A 25,989-nucleotide genomic window follows, 5' to 3' on the forward strand; every position below is an offset into this window, starting at 1 on the left:
TATTCCTTCACAGTGTTTTGCATTTTTCAGCGTCTGGTATTCCATATCATTTGTTAAATTTATCCATAAACATTTTATTTTATTTTTTGATGCTATCGTAAATGTAGCATTGAAAAAATTCATTTTCTTACTGTTCATTGCTGATATGGAAGTGAATATTGAATATTAGGTTATATCCTGTGACCTAGCTAAATTTACTAATTTAGTAGCTTTTCTGTGGATTTCTTAATATTTTCCCTGTAAAAAAAAAAATTTTTTTTTCCCCGTACATAATCATGTCATCTAAAAAAAAGATAATTTGACTTTTTCCTTTCCAATTCTTATGCCTCATTCCTTTTCTTGCCCTTTCATATTGTACCAGTTAGTGAATGGAAGTGATGAGAGTGGACATCCTTACTTTCTATCTCTTTGCTTTCTTCCTTTTTTTTTTTTTTTTTTTTTAATTTTTGGGACAGAGAGAGACAGAGCATGAACGGGGGAGGGGCAGAGAGAGAGGGAGACACAGAATCGGAAACAGGCTCCAGGCTCCGAGCCATCAGCCCAGAGCCTGACGCGGGGCTCGAACTCACAGACCGCGAGATCGTGACCTGGCTGAAGTCGGACTCTTAACCGACTGCGCCACCCAGGCGCCCCCTCTTTGCTTTCTTCCTAATCTTAGGTCAAAATCATTGAGACTACACATGTTTTATCTGTAGAGTTTTAATAGATGCCCTTAATCAGGTCTAGGAAGGTTCTTTTTTTTTTTTTTTTTTTTTTTAAGTTTATTTATGTATTTTGAGAGTGAGCGAGTCATGCTTGTGCATGAGCAGGGAAGGAGCAGAGAGAGAGAGAGAGAGAGAGAGAGAGAGAGAGAGAATCCCAAGCAGGCTCTGTACTGTCAGTGCAGAGTCCATTACAGGGCTTGATCTCATGAGCAATGAGATCAGGATCTGAGCCGAGATACAAATTCAGACCCTTAACTGACTCAGCCACCCAGGAACCCTGGAAGTTCTTTTTATTTCTAGTTTCTTGACAGTTTTTGGTTAAGGCATTTCATTTGAATTTCATTTTTTTTCCAGCTGTGTTGAGATGTAATTGACATAGAACATTGTATAAGCTTAAGGTATACAGTGGGATGATTCAATACATGTCTATATTGCAAAATGATTACCACTCTAGGTTAGTTAACACATCCATCATATCACATAATTAACTTTTTTGTGTGTGTGGTAAGAACATTTAAGGTCTATTATTTTTTTTTTTTTTTTAGCAACTTTCAATGTATAATCTACAATTGTTAACTATAGCCACTCTGATGTACATTTAGAACTATATGATATACCCCAGAACTTATTCATCTTGTATTGATTTGTACCCTTTGACCACCATCTCCCCATTTCCCCCATCCTCTAGCCACAACTATTCTGTTTCTGTCTGTGATTTTTTAGCTTTTTTGGATTCCACATATAAGTGAGATCATACAGCATGTTTCTCTGTCTGACTTATTTCACTTAGTATAATGCCCTCAATTTCCATTGATCTTGCAAATGGCTAGATTTCCTTTTTTGTATGTGTCATTGTGTATATGTATATATTTGTGTATGTATGTATACACACATGTGCGTGCACACACAGACCATGCTTTTTTAATCCATTTTTCTGTCAGTGGACACTTAGGTTGTTCCTATGTCTTGGCTATTGTGAATAACGCTATATTGAATACAGGGATATAGATATCTTTTCAAGATACTGATTTCATTTCCTTTAGATACAAACCCAGAAGTGGGATTACTGAATCATGTGGTAGTTTTATTTTTAATTTTTTGAGAAACCTCCATACCGTATCCCATAGTGGTTGCGCCAGTTTACATTCCCACCAACAGTGCCTAAGGATTATGTGTTCTCCATGTTGGCCAACACTTGTTTCTTTTCTTTTTGGTAATTGCCATATGAACAGGTGTGAAATAATATCTCATTTTGGTTTTAATTTATGTTTCCTTGTTGATTGGTGATGTTGAGTACCTTTTCATGTACCTGTTGACCATTTGTATATCTTCTTTAGAAAACTGTCTTTTCAGGTCCTCTTCCCCCTTTTAATTGGGTTATTATTATTTTTTTTCCTACTGAGTTCTATGAGTTTCTTATGTATTTTGGATAGTGACACCTTATCAAATATTTGGCTTGTAAATATTTTCTCTCAGTCTGTAGGTTGCCTTTTTATTTTGTTGATTGTTTCTTTTGCTGCGCAGAAGGTTTTTAGTTTGATGTAGTAAAACTTGTTTATTTTTGCTTTTGCTGCTGGTGATTTTGTATCATTTCCAAGAAATTATTGCCAAGACCAATGTCAAGGAACTGTTTTACCTTATGTTTTCTTCTAGGAGTTTTATGGTTTCAGGTCTTACAGTTAACTATTTTGAGTTAATTTTTGTAAGTGGTATAAAATAGGGGTCCAGTGTCATCCTTTTATATGTGGATAGTGTTCTCACTACCATTTATTGAAGACACTGTCCTTTCCCCATTGAGTATTCTTGGCTCCCTTGTCAAATATTAGTTGACTGTATATACATGGGTTTGTTTCTGGGCTCTCTATTCTGTTGTAGGTCTATGTGTCATTTTTATTTTATTTTATTATTTAAAAAAAATTTTTTTTTTCAACGTTTTTTATTTATTTTTGGGACAGAGAGAGACAGAGCATGAATGGGGGAGGGGCAGAGAGAGAGGGAGACACAGAATCGGAAACAGGCTCCAGGCTCCGAGCCATCAGCCCAGAGCCTGACGCGGGGCTCGAACTCACGGACTGTGAGATCGTGACCTGGCTGAAGTCGGACGCTTAACCGACTGCGCCACCCAGGCGCCCTATTTTATTATTTTTTAATGTTTGTTTTTGAGAGACAGAGAGAGACAGAGTGTGAGCAGGGGAGGGGCAGTGAAAGAGGGAGACACAGAATCTGAAGCAGGCTCCAGTCTCTGAGCTGTCAGCACAGAGCCCGATGTGGGACTCGAAGTCATGAACCGTGAGATCATGACCTGAGCCGAAGTCAGATGCTTAACTGACTGAGCCACCTAGGTGCCCCCATGTGGGTTTTTTTTTTTTTTGATGCCAGTACCCTATAAATATTCATTTATATGCTGAACATTAGCAATATAAAGTGTCACGTACCATGGAAAAGTGCCATTGGTGGGTCAATGTGCCATAATACAGATGTATTCTTATTGACAGGATCTTATTCACAGGAAATATCAATAAGTTATTTTGTTAAGTAAAATTGGGGCACCTAGGTAGCTCAGTCTGTTAAGCATCCAACTCTTAACTTAGGCTCAGGTCATGATCTCATTGTTCGTGGGTTTGAGCTCCACATTGGGCTCTGCACTGACGGATTCTGTGTCTGTCTCTCTCTGCCCCTCCCCTGCTTTCTCTCTCTCAAAATAAATAAAATAAACTGTAAAAAACAAATATTAAGTAAAATTAACATAACAGAAAGTTACGCTTATTTTAACATTTTTTAAAGTATACAATTAGGTGGTTTCCAGTATATTCACAGTGTTGTACAAGTATCATCACTAATTCCAGAACATTTTTATTACCCTGAAAGAAACCCCATACAAATAAGCAATCACTTGCCATTTCACCCCCTTCCCTAAGCTCATGACAATGATTAATCTGCTTTTTATTTCTATGGATTTGCTTTCTCTCAACATTTCATAAAAATGGAATCATTTAGTATGTGGCTGTAATTTTTAATTTATATGTCAACTTGGCTGGGCCACAGTGCCCAGACATGCGTCAAATATTATATGAATGTTCCTCTGAAGATGTTTTTGTATGAGACTAATATTTAAATCAGTAGACTTTGAATAAAGCAGATTGCTCACCATAATATCGTGGGCCTCATCTAATCAGCTGAAGGCCTGAATAGAACAAAAGACTGGCTTCCTTCCCAGGTACGAGAATTCTGCAGCAGATGGCCTTTGGACCTAAAAGCAGCTCCTTTGTGGGTCTCCAGCCTGATGACCTTTGACTTAAATGGCAACATTGGCTTTTCTCTGGGTCTCCAGCCTATTATCCCACCCTGCAGATTTTAGATTTGCCAACCTCCATAATCATGTGAGCCAGTACCTTAAAATAAATATCTTTTTTTTTTTTTAACGTTTTATTTATTTTTGAGACAGAGAGAGACAGAGCATGAACAGGGGAGGGGCAGAGAGAGAGGGAGACACAGAATCAGAAACAGGCTCCAGGCTCTGAGCCATCAGCCCAGAGCCCGATGCGGGGCTCGAAATCATGGACCGCGAGATCGTGACCTGAGCTGAAGTCGGACGCCCAACCGACTGAGCCACCCAGGCACCCCAAAATAAATATCTTTTTATACATATACACATCATCTTGGTTCTATTTCTCTGGAGAACCTATAAATACAGTGGCTTTTTGTGGCTGGCTTCTTTCACTTACCAAGTATTTTTTGCAATTCATCCATGTTGTAATATATATCAGTATTTATTACTCTCTATGGCTAAATAAAATTTCATTTTATGGATATACCACATTTTGCATATTCATTGATCTGTTGATGGGCATTTGGGTTATTTCCACTTTTTGGCTATTGTGGATAACACTGCCATGAACTTTGGTCTATAAGCTTTTGTTTTAATTTTTCACTTCTTGTGAGTATGTATGCTGAGGAGTGGAATTATTACATCACATAGTAATTCTGTGTTTACTTTTTTTGAGGATGTGTCAAGTTGTTTTCTTTTTTTTTTTTTCAATATATGAAATTTATTGTCAAATTAGTTTCCATACAACACCCAGTGCTCATCCTAAAAGGTGCCCTCCTCAATACCCATCACCCACCCTCCCCTCCCTCCCATCCCCCATCAACCCTCAGTTTGTTCTCAGTTTTTAAGAGTCTCTTAGGCTTTGGCTCTCTCCCACTCTAACCTCTTTTTTTTTTTTTTTTTCCTTCCCCTCCTCCATGGGTTTCTGTTAAGTTTCTCAGGATCCACATAAGAGTGAAACATATGGTATCTGTCTTTCTCTGTATGGCTTATTTCACTTAGCATCACACTCTCCAGTTCCATCCACGTTGCTAAAGGCCATATTTCATTTTTTCTCATTGCCACGTAGTATTCCATTGTGTATATAAACCACAATTTCTTTATCCATTCATCAGTTGATGGACATTTAGGCTCTTTCCATAATTTGGCTATTGTTGAGAGTGCTGCTATAAACATTGGGGTACAAGTGCCCCTATGCATTGAGTACTCCTGTATCCCTTGGGTAAATTCCTAGCAGTGCTATTGCTGGGTCATAGGGTAGGTCTATTTTTAATTTTCTGAGGATGTCAAGTTGTTTTCTAGAAGCTGTACTGGTTTACATTCTCATCAGCAATGTATGAAGGTTCTTACTTCTCCACATCCTGGCCAGTATTTGTTCTCTTGCTTTTGTGTATAACCATTCCAGTGGGTCTGAAGTGATAACTTGCGGTGGTTTTGATTCGCATTTTCCTAGTGACTAATGGATGTTAAACATCTTTTCATGTGCTTTCATGTGCTTATTGACCATTTGTATATTTTCTGTGGAAAAATGTATATTTAATACTTTTGCCTTTTTAATTTAACTTAAATTTTTAAAAAAGTTTTATTTATCTTGAGAGAGAGAGCATGAGGAGGGGAAGGGGCAGAGTGAGAGGGAGAGAGAGAATCCCAAGCAGTCTCTGTGCTGTCAGCTCAGAGCCTGACGTGGGGCTTGATCCCATAAACCGTAAGACCATGACCTGAGCTGAAATCAAGACTAAGACACCAACTGACTGAGCCACCCAGAATCCCCTACTTTTGCCTTTTTAAAATTGGGTCATTGGTCTCTTTGCTATAGATTTTTAAGAGTTCTTTATGTATTCTGGATATTAAGCCCTTATATCAGATACATGATTTGCAAATAATTTTCCTATTCTATTGTCTTTTCATTTTCTTTCCTTCCTTCCCTTTCATATTCTTTCCTTTTGTTTTTTTGAAAGTAATCTCTACATCAAATGTGGGGCTCGAACTCAGAATCCCAAGATCAAGAGTCACATGCTCTACTGACTGAGCCAGCCAGGCAACCCTTCTTTTAATATCCTTGATAATGTCTTTTTTTTTTTTTAACTTTTTAAACATTTATTCATTTTTGAGAGAGAGAGAGAGAGAGAGAGAGAGAGAGAGAGAGAGACAGAGCATGATCTGTGGAGGGGCAGAGGGAGAGAGAAGAGACACAGAATCTGAAGCAGGCTCCAGGCTCTGAGCTGTCAGTACAGAGCCCAATGCGGGGCTCGAACCCACAAACTGAGATCATGACCTGAGCCAGAGGTGGACGCTTAACCGACTCAGCCACCCACGTGCCCTGATAATGTCCTTTGATGCATATTTTTAACTTTGATGAAGTTGTTTTACTTTTTTTTTTCTTTTCTTGATATGCTTTTGGTGTTCCATTTTAGAATCTATTGCCAAATTGGAGATCTTGAAGATTTACTCCTATACTTTCTTTTAAGAATTTTATAGTTTTAGCTATTACATTTAATCTTTGGTCCACTTTGAGTTAAATTTTATATTTGGAATGAGATGGGGTCCAATTTCATTCTTTTGTATATGGAAATTCACTTGTAGCAAGCACTATTTGTTGAAAAGACCATTCTTTCTTCTTTTAATGGTTGTGGCATCCTTGTTGGCATCCTTGTTGAACAACAACGTGGGGCTTGAACTTGTGAACCACAAGATCATGACCTGACCTGAACTAGGATGCTTAACTGACTGAGCTACCCAGGCGCCCCAGAACTACATATTCTTAAATAACTAGTGGGTCAAAAGAAATCACTGGGAAAATTAGAAAATACTTTGATGGGAATGAAAACAAAAACACAGTATACCAAAACTTACAGTATGCAGTGAAGCTACTCTGGGAAATTAGTAGCTCTAAACACCTACATTAAAAATAAAGATCTCAGATCAACCTAACTTTACACCCAAGAAACTAGTAAATAGCAAACCAAATCCAAAACCAGAAAAAGGGAGAAAATAATAAAGATTAGATCAGAGAAAAAAAAAAATTAAAAAAAAAAAAAGGGGGGGGCGCCTGGGTGGCTCAGTCAGTTAAGCGGCCGACTTCGGCTCAGGTCATGATCTCACGGTCCATGAGTTCGAGCTCCGCGTCGGACTCTGTGCTGACAGCTCAGAGCCTGGAGCCTGTTTCAGATTCTGTGTCTCCCTCTCTCTCTGACCCTCCCCTGCTCATGCTCTGTCTCTCTCTGTCTCAAAAATAAACGTTAAAAAAAAAAAAAATTTAAAAAAGATTAGATCAGAGATAAATGAAATAGAGGATAGAAAGACAGTAGAGAGATGAATGAAACCAAAGTCGATTCTTTGAAGAGCTCAACAATAGGCAAATCTTTAACTAGTCTAAGAAAAAAGAGAGAAGATGCAAATAGCTAAAATGAGAAATGAAAATGGGGGCATTACTCTTTATTCTACCATTAAAATAAAAAGTATTAAAAGAGAGTACTATGAGCAGTTGTATGCCAACAAATTGGATAACCTAGATGAAAAGGACAAATTCCTAGAAACACACAAATTACCAAAACTGATTCTAGAAAAGAATAGAAATTCTCAACAGACCTTTTACAAATAATGAAATTGAATCAGTAATTAAAAACTTTCCGACAAAAAGTCTAGGAGTAGACATCTTCATAGGTGGACTTTACTAAACAGTTAAAGAAGAATTAACACCAGTCCTTCTCAAACACTCCCCCCAAACCCCCCCCCCCAAAAAAAAGAAGAGAAGGGAACACTCACATTCTATGAGGTCCTCATTATTCTGATATGAAAGTCACACAAAGATATCACAAGAAAACTACAGATCAATATCCCTTATGAACATTGATGGAAAAATTCTCAAAAAACAACAACACATTTACAGGATTATACACTTTGACAGAGTGAGATTCATCCCAGGAATGTAAAAGTTCAATATAAGAAAATCAATGAATGAAATACACCATACGAATAGAACAAAGGACAAAACCATATAATCATGTCAATAGAGACAGGAAAAGCATTTGACAAAATTCAGCACCTTTTCATGTTAAAACTGCTCAGTAAACTAAAGGCACAGCATAGAAAATATAGTCAATGATATTGTAAGAGCACTGTGTGGTAACAGATGGTAGCTACACTTGTGATGATCATAGCGTAACTTAAAGAGAAGTTGGATCACTGTCATATACCTGAAATATTGTAACACATATAAACACATGTAGCATCCTGTGTCAATTATACTCAAAAAATGTAGACAAATATATTAAAAAACAGTCAGTAAACTAGGAATAAAAGGAAACTTCCTTTTAAAAAAAATATTTATTTTGAGAGAGAGGGAGGGAGCGGCAGAGAGAAAGGGAGAAGGAGAATCTCAAGCAGGCTCTGAGCTATCAGCTTGGAGCCCAGCATGGGGCTTGATCTAGTGAACCATGACACCATGACTAGAACTGAAACCAAGAGTCAGATGCTTAACTGACTGAGCCACCAGGTGCCCCGGAAACTTCCTTAATATGATACAGGGCTCATAGAAAAACCCACAGTAACATTCATTATACAGTTGACCCTTGAACAACATGGGTTTGAACCATGTGGGTCCAAATTTTTTTGATAAATACAGTACAGTACTATAAATTTATTTTCTCTTCCTTATGATTTTCTTAATAACATTTTCTTTTATCTAGCTTAGTTTATGGTAAGAATACAGTATATAATATAACATACAAATGTGTTAATTGTTTGTTATTGGTAAGGCTTACAGTCACCAGTAGGCTATGCATAGTTAAGGTTTTGGGGAGTCAAAAGCCATACATGGATTTTTGACTGCTTGTATCGTGTAAGGGTCAGCTGTACTCAGTGGCAAAAGACAAATCTTTCCCCCTAACATCAGGAACAAGAGGGAATCCCCACTTTCTCCACTGCTCTTCTCTTGGCATTTGAACATTGTAATTTGATCTGAAAGTGGTATTTCTTTATTAGTTTTTAAAATTATTACTTAAGTTTTAAAAGTTCATTTGAAATATTGGTTACATATTTCATTTGCTTGATGGCAGCATTTTTCTCATGAGTGTCCTTTGGCTACTGTTTTTCCTTTTTTAAAATTTACATTTGGGTTATTTATTTTTTGAATGAAGGGGGTTTTCCCTGTACTACTTTTTGTAGGTATCTCAGGGTAGCTACAGCCTTCCAGATCTACAGTAATTTTCTTTACAACCAGGTTTGTGTGTATTAATTTTATTTCTCCTTTACCAGAGAAGATTGGACCGTTGGTAGTGCAGCTGTCTCACTATCTTTTTGCCACACCAGCAACCTAATTTCTGCTAGTGTAGCTTGTTTATGTGATTCCTAATTTAGTACTGTCTCCTCTACTTCTTCAAATTGTGAACAACAAAGCTCTTTCCCCAGCCCACGTCCCCTGTTTTCGTTGTTGCAAATGTGGTTTAAATTTTATACCTCAGGAAGTATACTTGAAGAAATGTAGACACCTCCCCCCTTGAGTTTTGGAGCCTTGTGCCTTATATTCACCCTCCTTCTCCAGTTTGTCTCTCTTTTGGCTTATCTTTCACTTATATTTCATATGTTTCCTAGTTTTATTGGAGATCATGTTTGCATGTATGTTTTTTATTCTCTTTATTGCTTTTGAGTAACTTCTGGGAGGAGTAAGAAGATTTTCACTTTGCTCTGTCATGAAGACCAGAGTTGCTTAAAATGTATTTTTTGTTAGTGCTGTGCATATTCATTTAGTCAAAATATTTAAACTGGATTAAATTTGATAATTCTAAGCTGTGGAATGTATTTGCACTTATTTAACAAAGACTTTTCTAACATTTAGTATGTGCCAAGTCTGTTCTAAGTGCTTTACAAATATGTACATTTCATCTTCATAATAATCCTGTGAGGTAGGTGTTCTTTTTATTCCCATTTAACCAATAGGACACTGAAGCACAGTCAGGAAAATTAACTTGCCCAAGGTTGCCTGCCTAATTAATAAGAAATAAGAACACTTTCTGCTTTTCATTTTATGACGATAGCATTTGTGGATCTTGGCATCATCCATTTATACCTTGTCTTAATGGATCCCTTGAGAAGAGAGTCTGTGTCTTATTCATCTTTCTATTTCCAATGCCTCTTTAGCAGAATACCTGAAATTCAGAAGATACTTGATGAATGTTGGTGACTATTTTTATTAGGAGCCAAGTAATTTCCTCTGTGCCAGACTTATAGTTTCAGTTCTTTATTCTACTTGCTTTGTTTAAAAAAAAGTTTTTTGTGTTTCATGTCATCATTTTAATGTTATTGCCATATTTGCTGTAATAATACCCCTAAAAACAGCCATTGTATTCCAGAACAAAATTATAAAGGTTTTTTTAAATGAAAGAATTATCAATATGCTAATAATATAAGCACTAATTCCCTTACCCCAGCTTGCTGTCCATGTTAAAAAATTATTTTTTATATCCTAATATTAGTTCTATTTAAAGTATTATTTATAAAATAACAGAGGTGAACTCAGAGTAGTAAAATGTGGTAGTTATAGTTCATTTGTTTTTGTTTTTTGTTTTTTTAGTCCATGCATTTTTAATACCCTTTTTTTTTTTTTCTATTTTAAGCATATATTACCATTTAGGGGCACCTGGGTGGCTCAGTCGGTTGAGCATCCAACTTCAGCTCAGGTCGTGATCTCACAGCTTGTGGGTTCGAGCCCTGCATCGGGCTGTGTGCTGACAGCTCAGAGCCTGGAGCCTGCTTCGGATTCTGTCTGCCTTGCTCTCTACCCCTCCCCCACTCGTGCTCCGTCTCTGTCTCTGTCTCTGTCTCTGTCTCTAAAAAATGAATAAAAACCTTAAAAAAAAAAAAGAATATATCACCATTTTAAAAAACCTTTAAAAAAAGTTTTTATTTAAATTCCAGTTAAAGATACAATGTAATATTAGTTTCAAGTGTTCAATACAATGATTTAACACTTCCATATAACACCCTGTGCTCCTCACAACAAGGGTACTTCTTCGTCTCCCTCACTTATTTTACCCATTCCCCCACCCACATCCCCTCTGGCAACCATCAGTTTGTTCTCTATAGTGTAGAGTCTATTTCTTGGTTTGCCTCTTTTTTTTTTTTTTTGTGCCTTTGCTTATTTGCCTTGTTTCTTAAATCTACAGATGAGTGAGATCATACAGTATTTATCTTTCTCTGACTTATTTTCACTGAGCATAATACTCTCTAGCTCTATCCATGTCCCTGCAAATGGCAAGATTTCATTTTTTATTGCTGAGTTATATTCCATTATGAATATATATGTATCACATCTTCTTTATCATCAGTTGATGGGCACTTGGGCTGCTTCCATAGTTTGGATATTGTGGATAATGCTCCTGTAAACATTGGGGTGCATGTATCTCTGAATTAGTATTTTTATATTCTTTGGATAAAACACTTAGTAGTGCGATTGCTGGATTGTAGGGTAGTTCTATTTTTAACTTTTTGAAAAAGTTTATTTATTTATTTGAGAGAGAGAATGAGAGTGAGCACACGTGTGTGCATAAGCAGGGGAGGGGCAGAGAGAGAAAGGGGAAGAGATAATCCCAAGCAGGATCCACGCTCAGCACAGAGCCCAACGGAGGGCTCTATCTCACGAGTGTGAAATCACAATCTGAGCCGATATCGAGAGTCCAACGCTTAACCAACTGAGCTAGGCACTCCTTTTTTAACTTTTGAGGAACCTCCATACTGTTTTCCAGAGTGGCTGCACCAGTTTGTGTTCCCACCAACAGTGCAAGAGGGTTCCCCTGTCTCCACATCCTTACCAACATCTGTTGTTTCTTTTGTTGTTGATTTTTAGCTATTTTGACAGGTGTGAGGTGGTGATCTCTCATTGTAGTTTTGATTTGTATTTTCCTGATGATCAGTGGTGTTGGGCATCGTTTCATGTGTCTGCTGACCATCTGTATGTCTTCTTTGGAAAGATGTCTATTCATGTTGTCTGCCTATTTTTAATTGGATTATTCATTTTTTGGGTTTTGAGTTTTAAAAGTTCTTTATATATTTTGAGTATATATCACTGTTGATCTATTATGCCAGTGATAGACACCTGGACTACTTCCTGTTTTTGTCTGTTTATGAATAAAGGTGCTATAGATATTTTTGTTGAGTGTTTTTAGGGATGTGTATTTTCATCTCTCTTGGTAAATGCCCACTATTAGAATTGCTGTGTCAAGATAGATGTGTGCTTAATTATATAATAAAAACCATATTTTTTCCCAAAGTGGTTGTATTATTTTACATTCCCACCACCAACATATTCGAGTTTTATAGCTCTATCATCCCATTGATATTTATAATTATCAGTCTTTTAAGTTTTAGCCATCTGGTATGTGTGTTTATCTGTATTTTTAACATTCATCATTATGGTTATTAATATCCCATTTCCACTACCACCATTAATAATTTGAACATTCTTAGGTGTTCTGCTTATCTTGGTGATGAATTATTGAGTTAGGGAGTCCCCAAGACAACTCACACTTTTGACACCAACTGCAAGTTTGGAGGTCTATATATACATGTCACTTCTGACATGATTTGCAAGATCAGGGAGCTCCAGGACCACCCTTAGATTTGATAATTCAATAGAAGGACTCACAGAACTCATTGAAAGTTTACTGAAGTGTGTGTGTGTGTGTGTGTGTGTGTGTGTGTGTGTGTGTTTTATAGTGAACGGATATTACCTTATAATCAGCCAAGAGAAGAGGTATATTTGGTCACCATGATATGATTAACTGCCCATGTGGCTGACCTTATTAGTTTCCAGCTTCTTCAGAGGTTGAACTGATAACCATGTGTTAGGAACTCCCCCCTCTCCTCCACACCACTCTCAATAAATCACATTGCTATCATAGACTATGCATGGCCTAAGGTCCCCAGGTAAACAAAAACACTGTTATCAGACATGACATTCCATAGGTTTAGAGATCATTCCCCAGAAGTCAAGGGCAAAGGCCAGACCTCTCTTGGGGCAAGGTTAATCCTTTACTGCACATTCATATACCCTCCTTGGTTTTTAAAGCTCATGTACACAAAATAGTTAGGTTTTCTGATACAGTCTGTCCAAGGTTGAGAAACTTAACTGGTCCATATGGATATAGATTGTGATCTTGGTTCTACTGAGCTATTTAATTCATACTCATGAAGAGCCTGAAACCTGATTATTTATAGTTTCTATCCATTCATTCAGCAAACATTTACTGAATAAACTTCTCTAGCTTTCAGGCACTGTGCTACACATATAAATACAAAACACACTCCTTGCTCTCAGGGAACTCTAGTCAACTCACAATTAAAATACTTGAAGCGGGTGCTTTGTTACAACATGCTGGAGGACCTTAGAGAAAGGGTATCCAAATCACAAGTGGAATTCAGGAAGAGTTTTTAGAGGTTATGCTTAAGCTAAGTTTTGAAGGATGAGGAAGAATTAAGCCAAATAATGGGGGAAGGGAATTCCAAGTAAAAAGGAGTACGTTTGCTAGACTATGAGCATGAGCCTACTGGTCCTTTTAAGAACTTTAGCTGGGGTCTGAGATGTGAATGGGGGAGTTTACAGAGATAAAGTCACATACAACCTTAAGGGAATTTAGATTTTTACTCTGGGAGTGATGAGGAGCTTTTTTAGGAATATTAGTAGGAGAGTAGCTTGATCAGATTGGTTTTAGAAAAATTATTTAGAATATTGGATTTTATTAGAGAAATAACTATTACAGGGATTTATTCTTACTTTATATATGTTGTTTATAGCAACATTATTTATAATAGGTAAGATATGAAACAACCCAAATTCATCAGTAGATAAATGAATAAACAAATTGTAGTATATCCATACAGTGGAGTATAATAATAATTGTATTTTTACAGTGGAGTGGAATAATTCAGTCACAAAAGGTAATGGAGTATTGATACCTTCTACAACTTGGACCTTGGAAACATACTAAGTGAAAGAAGTCAGATACAAAGGGTCATGTATGATTCCTTTTATAGGAAATCTCCAGAATAGGCAAATATGTAATAGAGGCAGAAAAATATATTACTTTTTGCCAGGGATAAAAGGAGGGGGAATGGAGAGAGTGATTACTTAACGAATATGGAGTGTTCTGGAGTAATGAAAAGGTTTTGAAAGTGGGTAGAGGTGGTAGTTGCATACTGTGAACACATGAAATGCTGTTGAACTGAACACTTTATTATTTATGTATTTAATTTTTATTTTTATTTACTTTGTTTTCTTTTATTTATTTATTTTTTTAACTGAACACTTTAAACTGGTTAATTGTGGGGTGCCTGTGTGGCTCATTCGGTTATGATCTCGTGGTTGGTGAGTTGGAGCCCTGCATCGGGCTCTGTGCTGACAGCTTGGAGCCTGGAGCCTGCTTCTGATTCTGTGTCTCCCTCTCTCTCTCTGCCCCTTTCCAGCTCATGCTCGGTCTCTCTTTGTCTCTCAAAAATAAATAAATGTTAAAAACATTTTTTAAAATTATTAGTTGTATGTCATATAAATTCCACCTCAAAAATATATACACATCCACATGGTATGAATTCAAATAACACAAACAATGCAGTAAAAGGTCTTCTAACACCAGTTCCTTTCTTCATATGGAGCCATTGTCAAGCCAGTTTCTTGTTAATATTTCAGAGAATTCTATCACAGTGATTTCCTAGGGGACCACAGTAGGCATTTTTCCACATAATAGTTTTTCATTTAAGGGACTACAGCTCTTCCTTGACTTACAGTGGGGTTATGTTTTGATAAACCCATTGAAAGTTGAAAATAATGACATTAAGTCAAAAATGCATTTTGTATACCTAACCTACAAAACATCATAGCTTAGCCTAGCCTACCTTAAACGTGCTCAGAACACTTAGATTAGCATACAGTTGGGCAAAATCATTTAACGCAAAGCCCATTTTATAACAAAGTGTTGACAATCTCATGTCATTTATTGACTACTGTATTGAAAGCGAAAACCAGAATTGTTGTATGGGTATAGAATGGTTGGTTGTTAGTAAGGTGTTTGCCATTGTGATTGCGTGGATGACTGGGAGCTGGGGCGCACTGATGCTGCCTTGCACAACAGTGGAGAGTTTTGTGCTGGCCCAGGAAAGATCAAAATTTAAAATTTGAAGTTCGGTTTCTACTGAATGCATATCACTTTTGCACCATTGTAAAGTCAAAAAATTGTAAGTTGAACCATTGCAAGTTGGGGACCATCTGTGTTGTAATGGAGTAGTATTGTAATTATAATACAGCATATATGGGTAAACATTTTCATGTAAAAACATAGTATACTATATATACATTAATCTGTAACTTTTCTGTTTACTTAACATTGCGTCTTCTTGTAAAGTTGATGCAGTAGAATTTACTAAGTAATCCATGTTTTCTCCTTTGAATCAAAATGTCTTCTTTTTCAGTTACTAAATTTTTGTGTATTTAGGTGCATTTCTGACTTCTGTTTCATTATCTTTCTGTTTATTCATGTTCCATTACTAAGCTATCTTAATTATTGCCACCTTATTAAATTAGTTTTTATTATGTGGTGAAGGTAGGTCTTTTTAAATACTCTTTTTCAGAATCTTAATAACTGTTCTTAAGTGTTCATTTTTTCCATGTGAACTTTATAATCAACCTATTTAGGTAAAAGAAAAATGCTTTTGAAATATGGCAAACTTATCTCAACTCTCCAACCTTTGGCAACCACTAATCTACTTTATGTCTCTGTAGGCTTGCCTATTCTGGGACATTCTGTATAAATGAAATCATGTAATATGTGTCCTTTTATGTGGCTTCTTAGCATAGTGTTTTCCAGGTTCATCCATACTGTATCATGTATCAATATTTCATTCCTTTTTTGAATAATATTCTATCATATGATATAGCACATCTTATTTATCTGTTCACCAGTTAATGGACTTTTGGGTTGATTCCACTTTCTGGCTATTATGAATAATGTTGCTATGAACATTTGTTTACAAGTTTTTATATAGACAAGTTTTCTTGGGTATGTACCTAGGAATAGAACTGCTGGGTCAATATGGTAACTCTATGTTTAACTTTTTGAGGAGCTCCTACACTGATTTTCTAAAGCAGCTGCATCATTTTATATTCTTACCAGCATTGTATGAGAGTTCTAATTTCTCTACGTCTTTGCCATCGCTTGTTCTTGTCCATCTGTTTAATTATAGCATCCATTAATATTTTTAAAGATGTTTTTGAGAAACTGATGTTGAATTTTAACAAATGCCTTTTCATCTTCTATGGAGATTATGAGAAGATTTTTTTGTTCTGCTCTCTTGATACTGTGAATTATAACAAATAGGTTTCTAATATTAATGATGTTGATTTTGAATAGTTGTCAACTTGGATTTGTTTTCTTTCTTTAGAACAGAAAATTACTTAGCAGACATGTAATTGTTTCATAACAACTAAAAATCCACTGAGAATTTTAAAATTAATTGATACACACATTCAGAATAAGAGTTCCCATTTTCTTGGAGACTTCACTTGAACATCCTTATTTTAAGACGAGTTACATCTAGGCTTTCAAGCTAAATAAATAAACACTGAATGCTAAATGAATACTACTACTGAATAAATAGCTTAAATGTTTGCTTTCATGTTTTGTGAAATATTAGAAAATACTACCTCCTTCAAAATATGGGTAAGTTTTCAGATTTTTTTTTTTTTTTTTTTGAGAGCGAGTGAGCACAGGTGGGGAGAGCCTCACTCCCAGGGCAGAGCCTGATGCAAGGCTCAGTCCCACGACCCTGGGATTACTGACCTGAGCTGAAATCAAGAGTCAGACACTTAACCGACTAAGCCACCGAAGCGCCCCAGTTTTCAGATTTTTTTTTTTTTAATTTTTTTTTAACGTTTATTTATTTTTGAGACAGAGAGAGACAGAGCATGAACGGGGGAGGGTCAGAGAGAGGGAGACACAGAATCTGAAACAGGCTTCAGGCTCTGAGCTGTCAGCACAGAGCCCGACGCGGGGCTCGAACTCACAGACCGCGAGATCATGACCTGAGCCGAAGTCGGCTGCTTAACCGACTGAGCCACCCAGGTGCCCCAGTTTTCAGATTTTTTAATGATGAAAGTATAAGCTAGTTCATTTTAGTTTCTTCTGCCTGGGTATTTATGATAGGTGAGAAGATAACATATATACATACATATATATATGTATATATATATATATATATTTTTTTTTTTTTTTTTAATTTATTTTTGAGAGAGAGAGAGTGGGAGGGAGAGGGCAGGGAGAGGGGGAGAGAGACAGAGACAGAGAGAGAGAATCCCAAGTAGGCTCTGCACTGTGAGTGCAGAGCCTCATGTGGGGCTTGAACTCATGAACTGTGAGCCAAAAACCAGAATTGGGTGCTTAACCGACTGAGCCACCCAGGCGCCCCAAGCACTTAATATATTTTAAATAACTAAATTTTACTCTGTCATTTGACATGGGTACTGTTATAACTATCCCCATTTTGAGTCACAGAGAAGTCAAGTGACTTGACCAAGATCATACAGCTACTAAGTGGTAGAGCCAGAATTTGAATGTAGTTTTTCTGAGTCCAGAGCCTTTTGTCAGCAGTGTTCCTAGAACATAAGATGAATAAAATATTGTCCTTTCCCTGAACACAGTTTTTACCAGGTAGTATCTGAGGATGTGTTGATAAATTTACATAAAACTATTGTTACACTTCTGCTAATGAATTTTTATTTGTGTTTTTAGGACATTCAGTCAGAAGAAGGCTGCTATTGAAAGAGAGTATGCACAGGTAAGCTTGGAAATTGAGGTGACCATTCTAGGTATACCTCTTCTTTGGCTTAAAGGCAGATATACTCATTAGAGAGAAACTTGTTATCCCTGCATCCTGTTTTTCTTCTTATTTCTGACTATCTCACTTTGATTCTCTCTTTACTCCATTTGAATCTCTAGATGAGGAGCTAAGTTGCTCCTTACTACAATGAAGGTTATGAACTTTTGGAGAGAAGATAATATTTATAGCAGTTGTAAGGTATTTACAAATATAAATAATAATGCATATACTTTATAAGTATATGTAGGTGACTCTCGAACAACATGGGCTTGAACTATGTCCACCAATATGTGGGGTTTTTTTGGATAAATATATGTACAGTACTGTAAATGTATGTTCTCTTCCTCATAGTTTTCTTAATAACAGTTTCTTTTCTCTAGCTTACTTTATTGTAAAAATACAGTATATAACATAAAATATATGCTAACTGACTGCTTATGTTATCAGTAAGTCTTCTGGTCAATAGTAGCAATTAGTGGTTAAATTTTTAGGGAGTCAAAAGTTATATGGGAATTTTTGACTACATTGGGGGTTGGCATCCCTAATTGCTGCATTGTTCAAGCGTCAGCTGTGTATTCATTCTCTTACATATCCCATTCTTTGCAGTCTTATGTAAGGTTTATTTTGTTCAGTCAGGCATTTATTTAGGTCCCTATTGACAGAGAATGATGTACTTTGAATGGATGACATAGTTCTATTTCTAGGGAAATTTAAGCATTTCATTCTTTTATTTATTTATTTAAATTTAAAAAAAATGTTTATTTATTTTTGAGAGAGACAGCATATGAATGGGGGAAGGGCAGAGAGAGAGGGAGACACAGAATCTGAAGCAGGCTCCAGGCTCCGAGCTGTCAGCACAGAGCCCGATGTAGGGCTTGAACTCATGAACTATGAGATCGTGACCTGAGCTGAAGTCAGACTCTCAACCGACTGAGCCACTCAGGCACCCCTTTTCATTCTTTTATTTTAATTAGAATCTTATTTGCTCCCAGATAACTAAATGTGCCAAGAAAAAATTATGTTGATATATCATTTTATAGATATGTAAGAAATAATAATTACCTTTCCTTGTACAAGAATAGTATGACATGATTTGGAAATTTTGGCCCTTGTAAGCAATTGCTTTCTTTGTGGAATAGAATTCTAAAATCGATCTCCTCCCACTCCCAAAATTATAAAAGTTGTATGTGAAACAAAATTTAAAAATACAGGAAAGCATTAGAAGGAAATGCTGTACAGGGTAACTACTTATGGCTGCTGTTGTTATTCTTATAAATAGTGAAATTGGGATATGATTTTTTTTGTGTTTTGTCAGATTTTGATTTTAATTTTTACTCTGATTTCATTGTAGTTAACAAGGTAACTGTGTTTTATTTGATAGTCTTAGATAATTATCCGTTTCTTGAAAACTAGATAGATTCATTAATTCAGTTGTTAGTTATTGAGTGGTTATTAATCAGGTGTTTTACATAATGAATTAGCATCAGTTCTAGAAATTAGTGTTGAACCTTATTCTGTGCTTATATAGGAAGTATTGGTAATGATGGGTAAAATTTATTGAATCCTTGTGCCAGGCACTTTGCTGATTATTTTACATTATGTTATCTGGTTTAATCCTCTCAATAAACCTGTGAAATAGGGACAGTTATCATGCCCTTTACAGATATGTTTCCCCTGGGATCAAAGTATATGATCTGTTCTTAAAATTTATATGAAGTGGAAAATTTTTGTGTGACCTATTCTTCTGTAACATGATTTAAAAGTTTAATAATAAAATAAGTAGGATAGGTTCATGGTTAAAGATATAAGACAGTACATTAAATTGTATGAAAATCAGCAGTCCTTTGTCCCAATTGCAATCACCACCCTTGGAGAAAAGATTAAAGGTAGACAACTGTTTTGGTTTTCCTGGTGATCATTTCCATATCTTTAAATAATGTGCTTATAACTGATTCATGATTTGTCAACTCTAGACATTATTGCTGGATTACTTCTTATAATAAATGAGAAATTAGCTTCCTAAGCCATTCCTTTTTGGCCTACCCTTTCCAATGTAATACAGCACTATTTTAGTGGCTTTGTTATTTTTCTCACTCTAAGTGATATTTTTAGATTTCTATCTTGTGTTCAATTAAGGGCATATATGTGTTTTTATGTGTGTTTGTAAGTGTGTTTATAACATATTTATGATATTTATATGTAGATGTATGTACTTTTTGTGTATATATGTATGTATATGGTAAAGTAGAATTGCGTTTAGAGAGCAGTCTAATTTATTCTTGAAAATTTTCTTTAAATGTCTTTTAAGTAAATTTTACCTGGTTTTGTTTATACAGTTCTATATAATAATGTATAAATGGTATATGGCACCTAATAATATATAGTTCAAAATTTCATGTGATAATATTCAGAAATTAAAATGTTTCGGTATCTCTCTGATTGGGACATTTGAGCATTTATGGAGAGTTAGGGTGCTGATTCTTCTTGTTATTTGTCATATTTTCATTTCAGATGATTTTTGTCAGTTCTTACTCTTCAATGTTTTTCCAGTTAATTTTCCAATTCATTTCTTGTGCATATAGACAAAGCTATCTCTACACTCTTTTTTTAGTCGCCTCAACAGTGTTTTTACTTCTTGTCAATAGAAGAGAAACCCCTGAAATGACTGACATTCTGTCTGTGGATTTTGCCAGTTTACACTGATTATGTCAGGCTTATTATTTGCATTTGCTCTCTGAGGACATAACTCTCATTGGTGATAGGGTGTGGTCATAGAGGACAGCTGGACTATTTAAATTATTTCTTTTTCTTTCCTTCTCTGGCTCAGTATAGAGTTGAAATTTGGGGGAGTAGATCTTAAAAATGGAAATGGGGTACTTGGCTACCTTAGTTGTAGAGCATGCATCCCTTGATCTCGGGGTCATGAGTTCAAGCTCCATGTTGCTTAAAGATTTAGAGATTGAAATATTACATATATACAGTAAGATGGATAAATATTCAGTATACTGTTTGATAAATTTTTATGAAGTGAACACAGCCTTGTAACTACTATTCAGATTAAGATGTAGAACATTACCAGGGTCCCAGAAGCAGTTATTACTCCTACCTTCCAGTGGTAACCAGTACACTGATTCTTATCAGAATAATTGTTACTTTGGATTTCTTACTGTTTTTGAATTTAAATTAAATAATATGTACTATGTACTCTTCTGATTTCTTTCATTCAGCATTAAGTTTTGAGCTTCATATATATTGGATATGTAGATTCATATCTGTTAGGTATACCTAGGTGTAGAACTAGGTATATACTGGGTCACCAGGTATATATGTATATTAGCACTTAAGTAGTTATAGCTAGTTTTCCAAAGCGATGTACCAGTTTACATGCTTAGCAGCAATGTATGAAAGTTTCAGTTGTCCACATCTTTGCCAAGAATTGGTATTGTCTGAAATTAAAAAGTAACATTCTTTTTAATTTTTAATGTTTATTTAATGTCAGCACAGAGCCACAGAGCCGGACGTGGGGCTCAAATTCAAGAACCGCACAGTCATGACCTCAGCCGAAGTCGGATGCTTAACCGACTGAACCACCTAGGCGCCCCAAAAAGTATACATTCTGTTGAATGTATAATAATATCATATTTTCTTTTTAATAAGCCATTTAAAAATTGATGTATAACATGCATACAGAAAAATGTGTAGATCCTAAGTGCACAGCTCCATGAATTTTCAGTAAACACACCCCTATAGCCAGTACCCTGGTCAAGAAACAGAACCTGGATGGTTTAGTCATTTGAGTGTCTTGACTCTTGATTTCAGCTCAGGTCATGATCCTGTCATGGGATCGAGCCCTGCTTCAGGCTCTGTGTTGGGTGTGGAGGCTGCTTGGGATATTCTCTCTCTCTCTCTCTCTCTCTCTCTCTCTCTCTCTCTCTCTCTCCCTCCCTCCCTCCCTCCCTCCCTCCCTCTCTCTCTCCCTTACCCTTTCCCACACTCACGCATGCTCTCTCTCTCTCAAAAAAAAAAAAAAAAAAGAACAGAATATTAACACCACCCCAAAAATCCCTCTTGTGCTCCCCCTTTACTGCCCTCACTCTTACACAAGTATTCACTACACTGTTTTCTTATACAGCCTTATTGAATTATATACCACGTGAAACTATCATCACAATCAAGATAAGAACATGTCTATAGCTACCAAAAGATTATAATGTCTCATTATAATCCTTCCCTTTCACTCACTCTTCAGTAGTCATCTTTCCCCCATTATTACTCAGGCAATCTCTAATCTACTTTCTATCACTATAGATGAGTTTGCATTTTTTAGAAGTTTAATTCCATATAAGTAGAATTATATGTACTCTTTTTTGTTTGGCTTCTTTCATCAGCATAATTATTTACAATTATTGCATAATTATTTCAGTTATGTTGTATCAGTAGGTCATTTCTCTTTTTTGCTGAGTAGTATTGTATGGATTTCCTCAATTTGTTTATCCATCACTTCTTTTTTTTTTTTAATTTATTTCTTTTGAGAGAGAGAGAGAAAGAGAGAAAGTGTATGTGTGCGTGGGAGGTACAGAGAAAAAGGGAGAGGGAGAGTCCCAAGCAGGCTCTGCACCAGCAGCACGGAGCCCCACACAGGGCTTGAACTCAGGAACCATGAGATCATGACCTGAGCCAAAGTCAAGAGTTAGACCCTTAAGCGACTGAGCCACCCGGTTGCCCCTATGCATTCACCTCTTGATGGATATTTGAGTTGTTTCTATTTTTAGATATTAGAAATAAAGCTACTATGAACATTTTTGTGTATGAAATGGTTTCATTTTTCTTTGGTAAATACATTGGAGTATAATGGCTGGGTCTTTCTTAAATAACTGCCAAACTGTTTCCAAAGACATGGTACTATTTTATGTTCCCATCAGCAGTATATGAGAGTTATCAGTTGCTCTACATCGTCCCCAACACTGCATATAGTCTTTTCAATTTCAGATATTGTAATAGGTTCATAGTGCTATTTATTGTAGTTCTAATTTGCATTTACATAACAGTTAATGTTAAGCATCATTTTCATGCATTTATTTGCTATTGGTACATACTTGCAATACATATTGGTACATTTTTGGTGAAGCTTTCAAATCTGCTAATTAAAAAAAAGTTATTTGTTTTCTTATTTAAGAAAACTTTTCATTATCAAAAATTTTCAAGCATATGTGAAAGTAAGAATTAGAACACTGAATTCTTATTAGCTGTAACGCAGCCATAGCTATTACCTACATCACCAAACATTTCATTTATAGCTTCCTGCTTGCTGTCCCTTGCTAGTTACTTTTTAAAAATACTTCTGAGAGGCATAATTTATGTATCATTGAAAATCATCTGTTTGTGGGGCACCTGGGTGGCTCAGTTGGTTGGGTGTCCGGCTCAGGTCATGATCTGGCAGTTTGTGAGTTTGAGCCCTGTGTTGGGCTCTGTGCTGACAGCTTGGAGCCTGGAGCCTGCTTCAGATTCTGTGTCTCCCCGTCTGTCTGTACACCCCCCAAAATGCCCGCGTGCTCTCTTGAAAATAAACAAACATTAAAAAGAAAATCATCCATTTGTAATTAAATGTTTTTTTTGCAAATTTATAGATTTATGCAATCATGAGCACAGTTCAGTTTTAGAATATTTCTGTGAATCCAAGTTTTCTGTACTTGTTTGTAGTCAATCTCTGTTGCCCAAGGCAACCGTCAGCTTTATGGCTCTATAAATTTGCCTTTTCTGGACATTTCAGAAAAATATACTCCTACAAAATACAGTCTTGTCTGGCTTTCGCTTAGGAAATTTTTTTTTCCAAATGTTTTTGAAGTTCATACATATTTTATCATGTATCAGTAACTCATTCCTTTTACTGGTGAATAATATTCCATGGTAGGGATACACACACACACACACACACACACACACACACACACACACACTACATTTGTTTATCCATTCACTAATTGGTAGGTACTCGGATTGTTTCTAGTTTGGGCTATTATGTATAATGCTGCTATAGACATTCACATAGTAATCTTTAATTGGACCTATGTTTTCATATTCTTGGGTGTATACCTAGAACTGGAATTGCCAGGTCATTTTGGTAAGTTTATTTTTAACTTTTTAAAGAAATAGTCAAACTGTTTTCTATATTGGCTGTATAATTTGCACTACCATCAGCAGTGTATGAAGGTTCTAATTCATCCATGTTCTTGCCAATACTTCTCATTGTCTTTCTTTTTAAAGTTTGTTTATTTTGAGAGAGAGAGAGAGATAATGAGAAGGGGAGGGGCAGAAAGAGGGAGAGAGAGAACCCCAAGCAGGCTCCATACCATCAGTGCAGAGCTTATCTCGGGGCTCAATCTTGCAAACTGTGAGATCATGACCTGAGCTGAAATCAAGTGTCCGATGCTTAAATGACTGAGCCACCCAAGCAACCATCTTTCTGAATATAGCCATTATCATGGCTGTGATCATTTTGCCACTGTGAACTGTGAACATTCTTGTATGTGTCTTTTGGTGACTGAATGTTGTCTATTGGGTATATAACTAATGAGTGGATTTGCTGTGTCATATGTATTTAACTTTGGAAGATTTTTTGAAATGCTTTTCTAAAGTGATTATTGTTATTTACACTTCTACCAGTTGTGAATGAGAGCTGTAGTTGATTTAAAACTTTGCTTTTGGGGGCATCTGACTCTAGATTTTGGCTCAGGTCATGATCTTGGGGTTCTTGGGTTCAAGCCCCAAGTGCTTGGGATTCTTTCTCTCTTTGTCTCTCTGTTCTTCCCCTGTGCTCGCTCATGTATGCTGACTGCAGTTGTGACATGTTGTCAATGGTTAGATATGCCCTGATTTCAGAGATCTTAAAATGCTTAAAAAAATATGTATCTTTTTTTATTTAAAAAAATTTTTAAATGTTTGTTTAGTTTTTGAGAGAGAGAGACAGAGTGCGGGAGAAGAGGGGCAAAGAGAGAAGGAGACACAGAATCCAAAGCAGGCTCCAGGCTCTGAGCTATCAGCACACAGAGCCTGATGCGGGGCTGAAACTCATAAACCGCGACATCATGACCTGAGCCAAAGTCGGATGCTTAACTAACTGAGCCACCCAGGCGCCCCTAAAAAAATACGTATCTTAAAAAATTTTTTTTAAATGTTAATTCGTTTTTGAGAGAGAGAGAGAGAGAGAGAGACCGAGCACAAGCAAGGGAGGGGAGAGAGAGGGAGACACAGAATCTGAAGTGGGCTCCAGGCTCTGAGCTGTCAGGATAGAACTTGACGCAGGGCTCAAACCCACAAACTGCGAGATCATGACCTGAGCTGAAGTTGGATGCTTAACCATCTGAACCACTCAGGTGCCCCTAAAAAATATGTATCTTAATAGAATTGATTAGTTATCTTCTTTTTTTATTCAGGCTATGTAGAGATTTCATTGTTTGAAGAAAAGTTGAAATGGTGGGGGGGACATTAAGAAAGGATGCTCCTACTGGCTTTTTTCTTTTATCGCCTGAGGAATATGTTGTAAAATAAAATATTCATAATATTATATATATATATATAATATTCATATTGGACTTTTGTCTTGATTTGGGGGGGCTGTATGGGAGTAGATATCTAAATACTTTATTTGTATGTATTGTTATAGCCACTGGCTACATATTTTTCAATTTATGGACAAGAAATGGGACACTAATTCAAAGGAAGAAATTTTCTATCTGAAATAAATCAAATTAATGAACTGGGAAAATTACTTCCCTGACTTTTTTTTCTTCCTTCATTTTTGAAAGGAAAATGATGACCATTCTCCCTTCCATTCTTTTCAGGCTACACAGATATGCTAATGAGTATGAAACTGCTTCTCAGTCTATGTGTACCTGTATAAGATGGTCTTTATTGTTTTACTGTCTTAGATAGTTTTCCTAATCTCTGTGAATTGTTGTAATCTAGCTTTGTTAAATAATGGATTTTCCTAGTAGAAAGAGGGTGATGAATTAAATTTGTGGGCCTTTGCACATGTAGTATTAGATATCCCAAGTCCTACGTCTCTGGGAAATAGTATGAGATAAACTAATGGGAGGA

General features: G+C 36.2%; 1 protein-coding gene across 5 annotated transcripts in view; it reads left to right on the forward strand.

Annotated features, from left to right (window-relative positions):
• FCHSD2 (FCH and double SH3 domains 2) overlaps positions 1–25,989 on the forward strand; it is a 301,322-nt gene that overhangs the window by 43,912 nt on the left and 231,421 nt on the right. For all 5 annotated transcript variants that reach the window (XM_058687857.1, XM_058687860.1, XM_058687856.1 and 2 more), the window contains exon 3: positions 17,805–17,850. In XM_058687857.1, the coding sequence (XP_058543840.1) occupies positions 17,805–17,850 (46 nt within the window). The remainder of the gene's footprint in view (positions 1–17,804; positions 17,851–25,989) is intronic.

This window comes from Neofelis nebulosa, chromosome 10 (genome assembly GCF_028018385.1).
Source record: "Neofelis nebulosa isolate mNeoNeb1 chromosome 10, mNeoNeb1.pri, whole genome shotgun sequence".
Taxonomy (NCBI): Eukaryota; Metazoa; Chordata; class Mammalia; order Carnivora; family Felidae; genus Neofelis; species Neofelis nebulosa.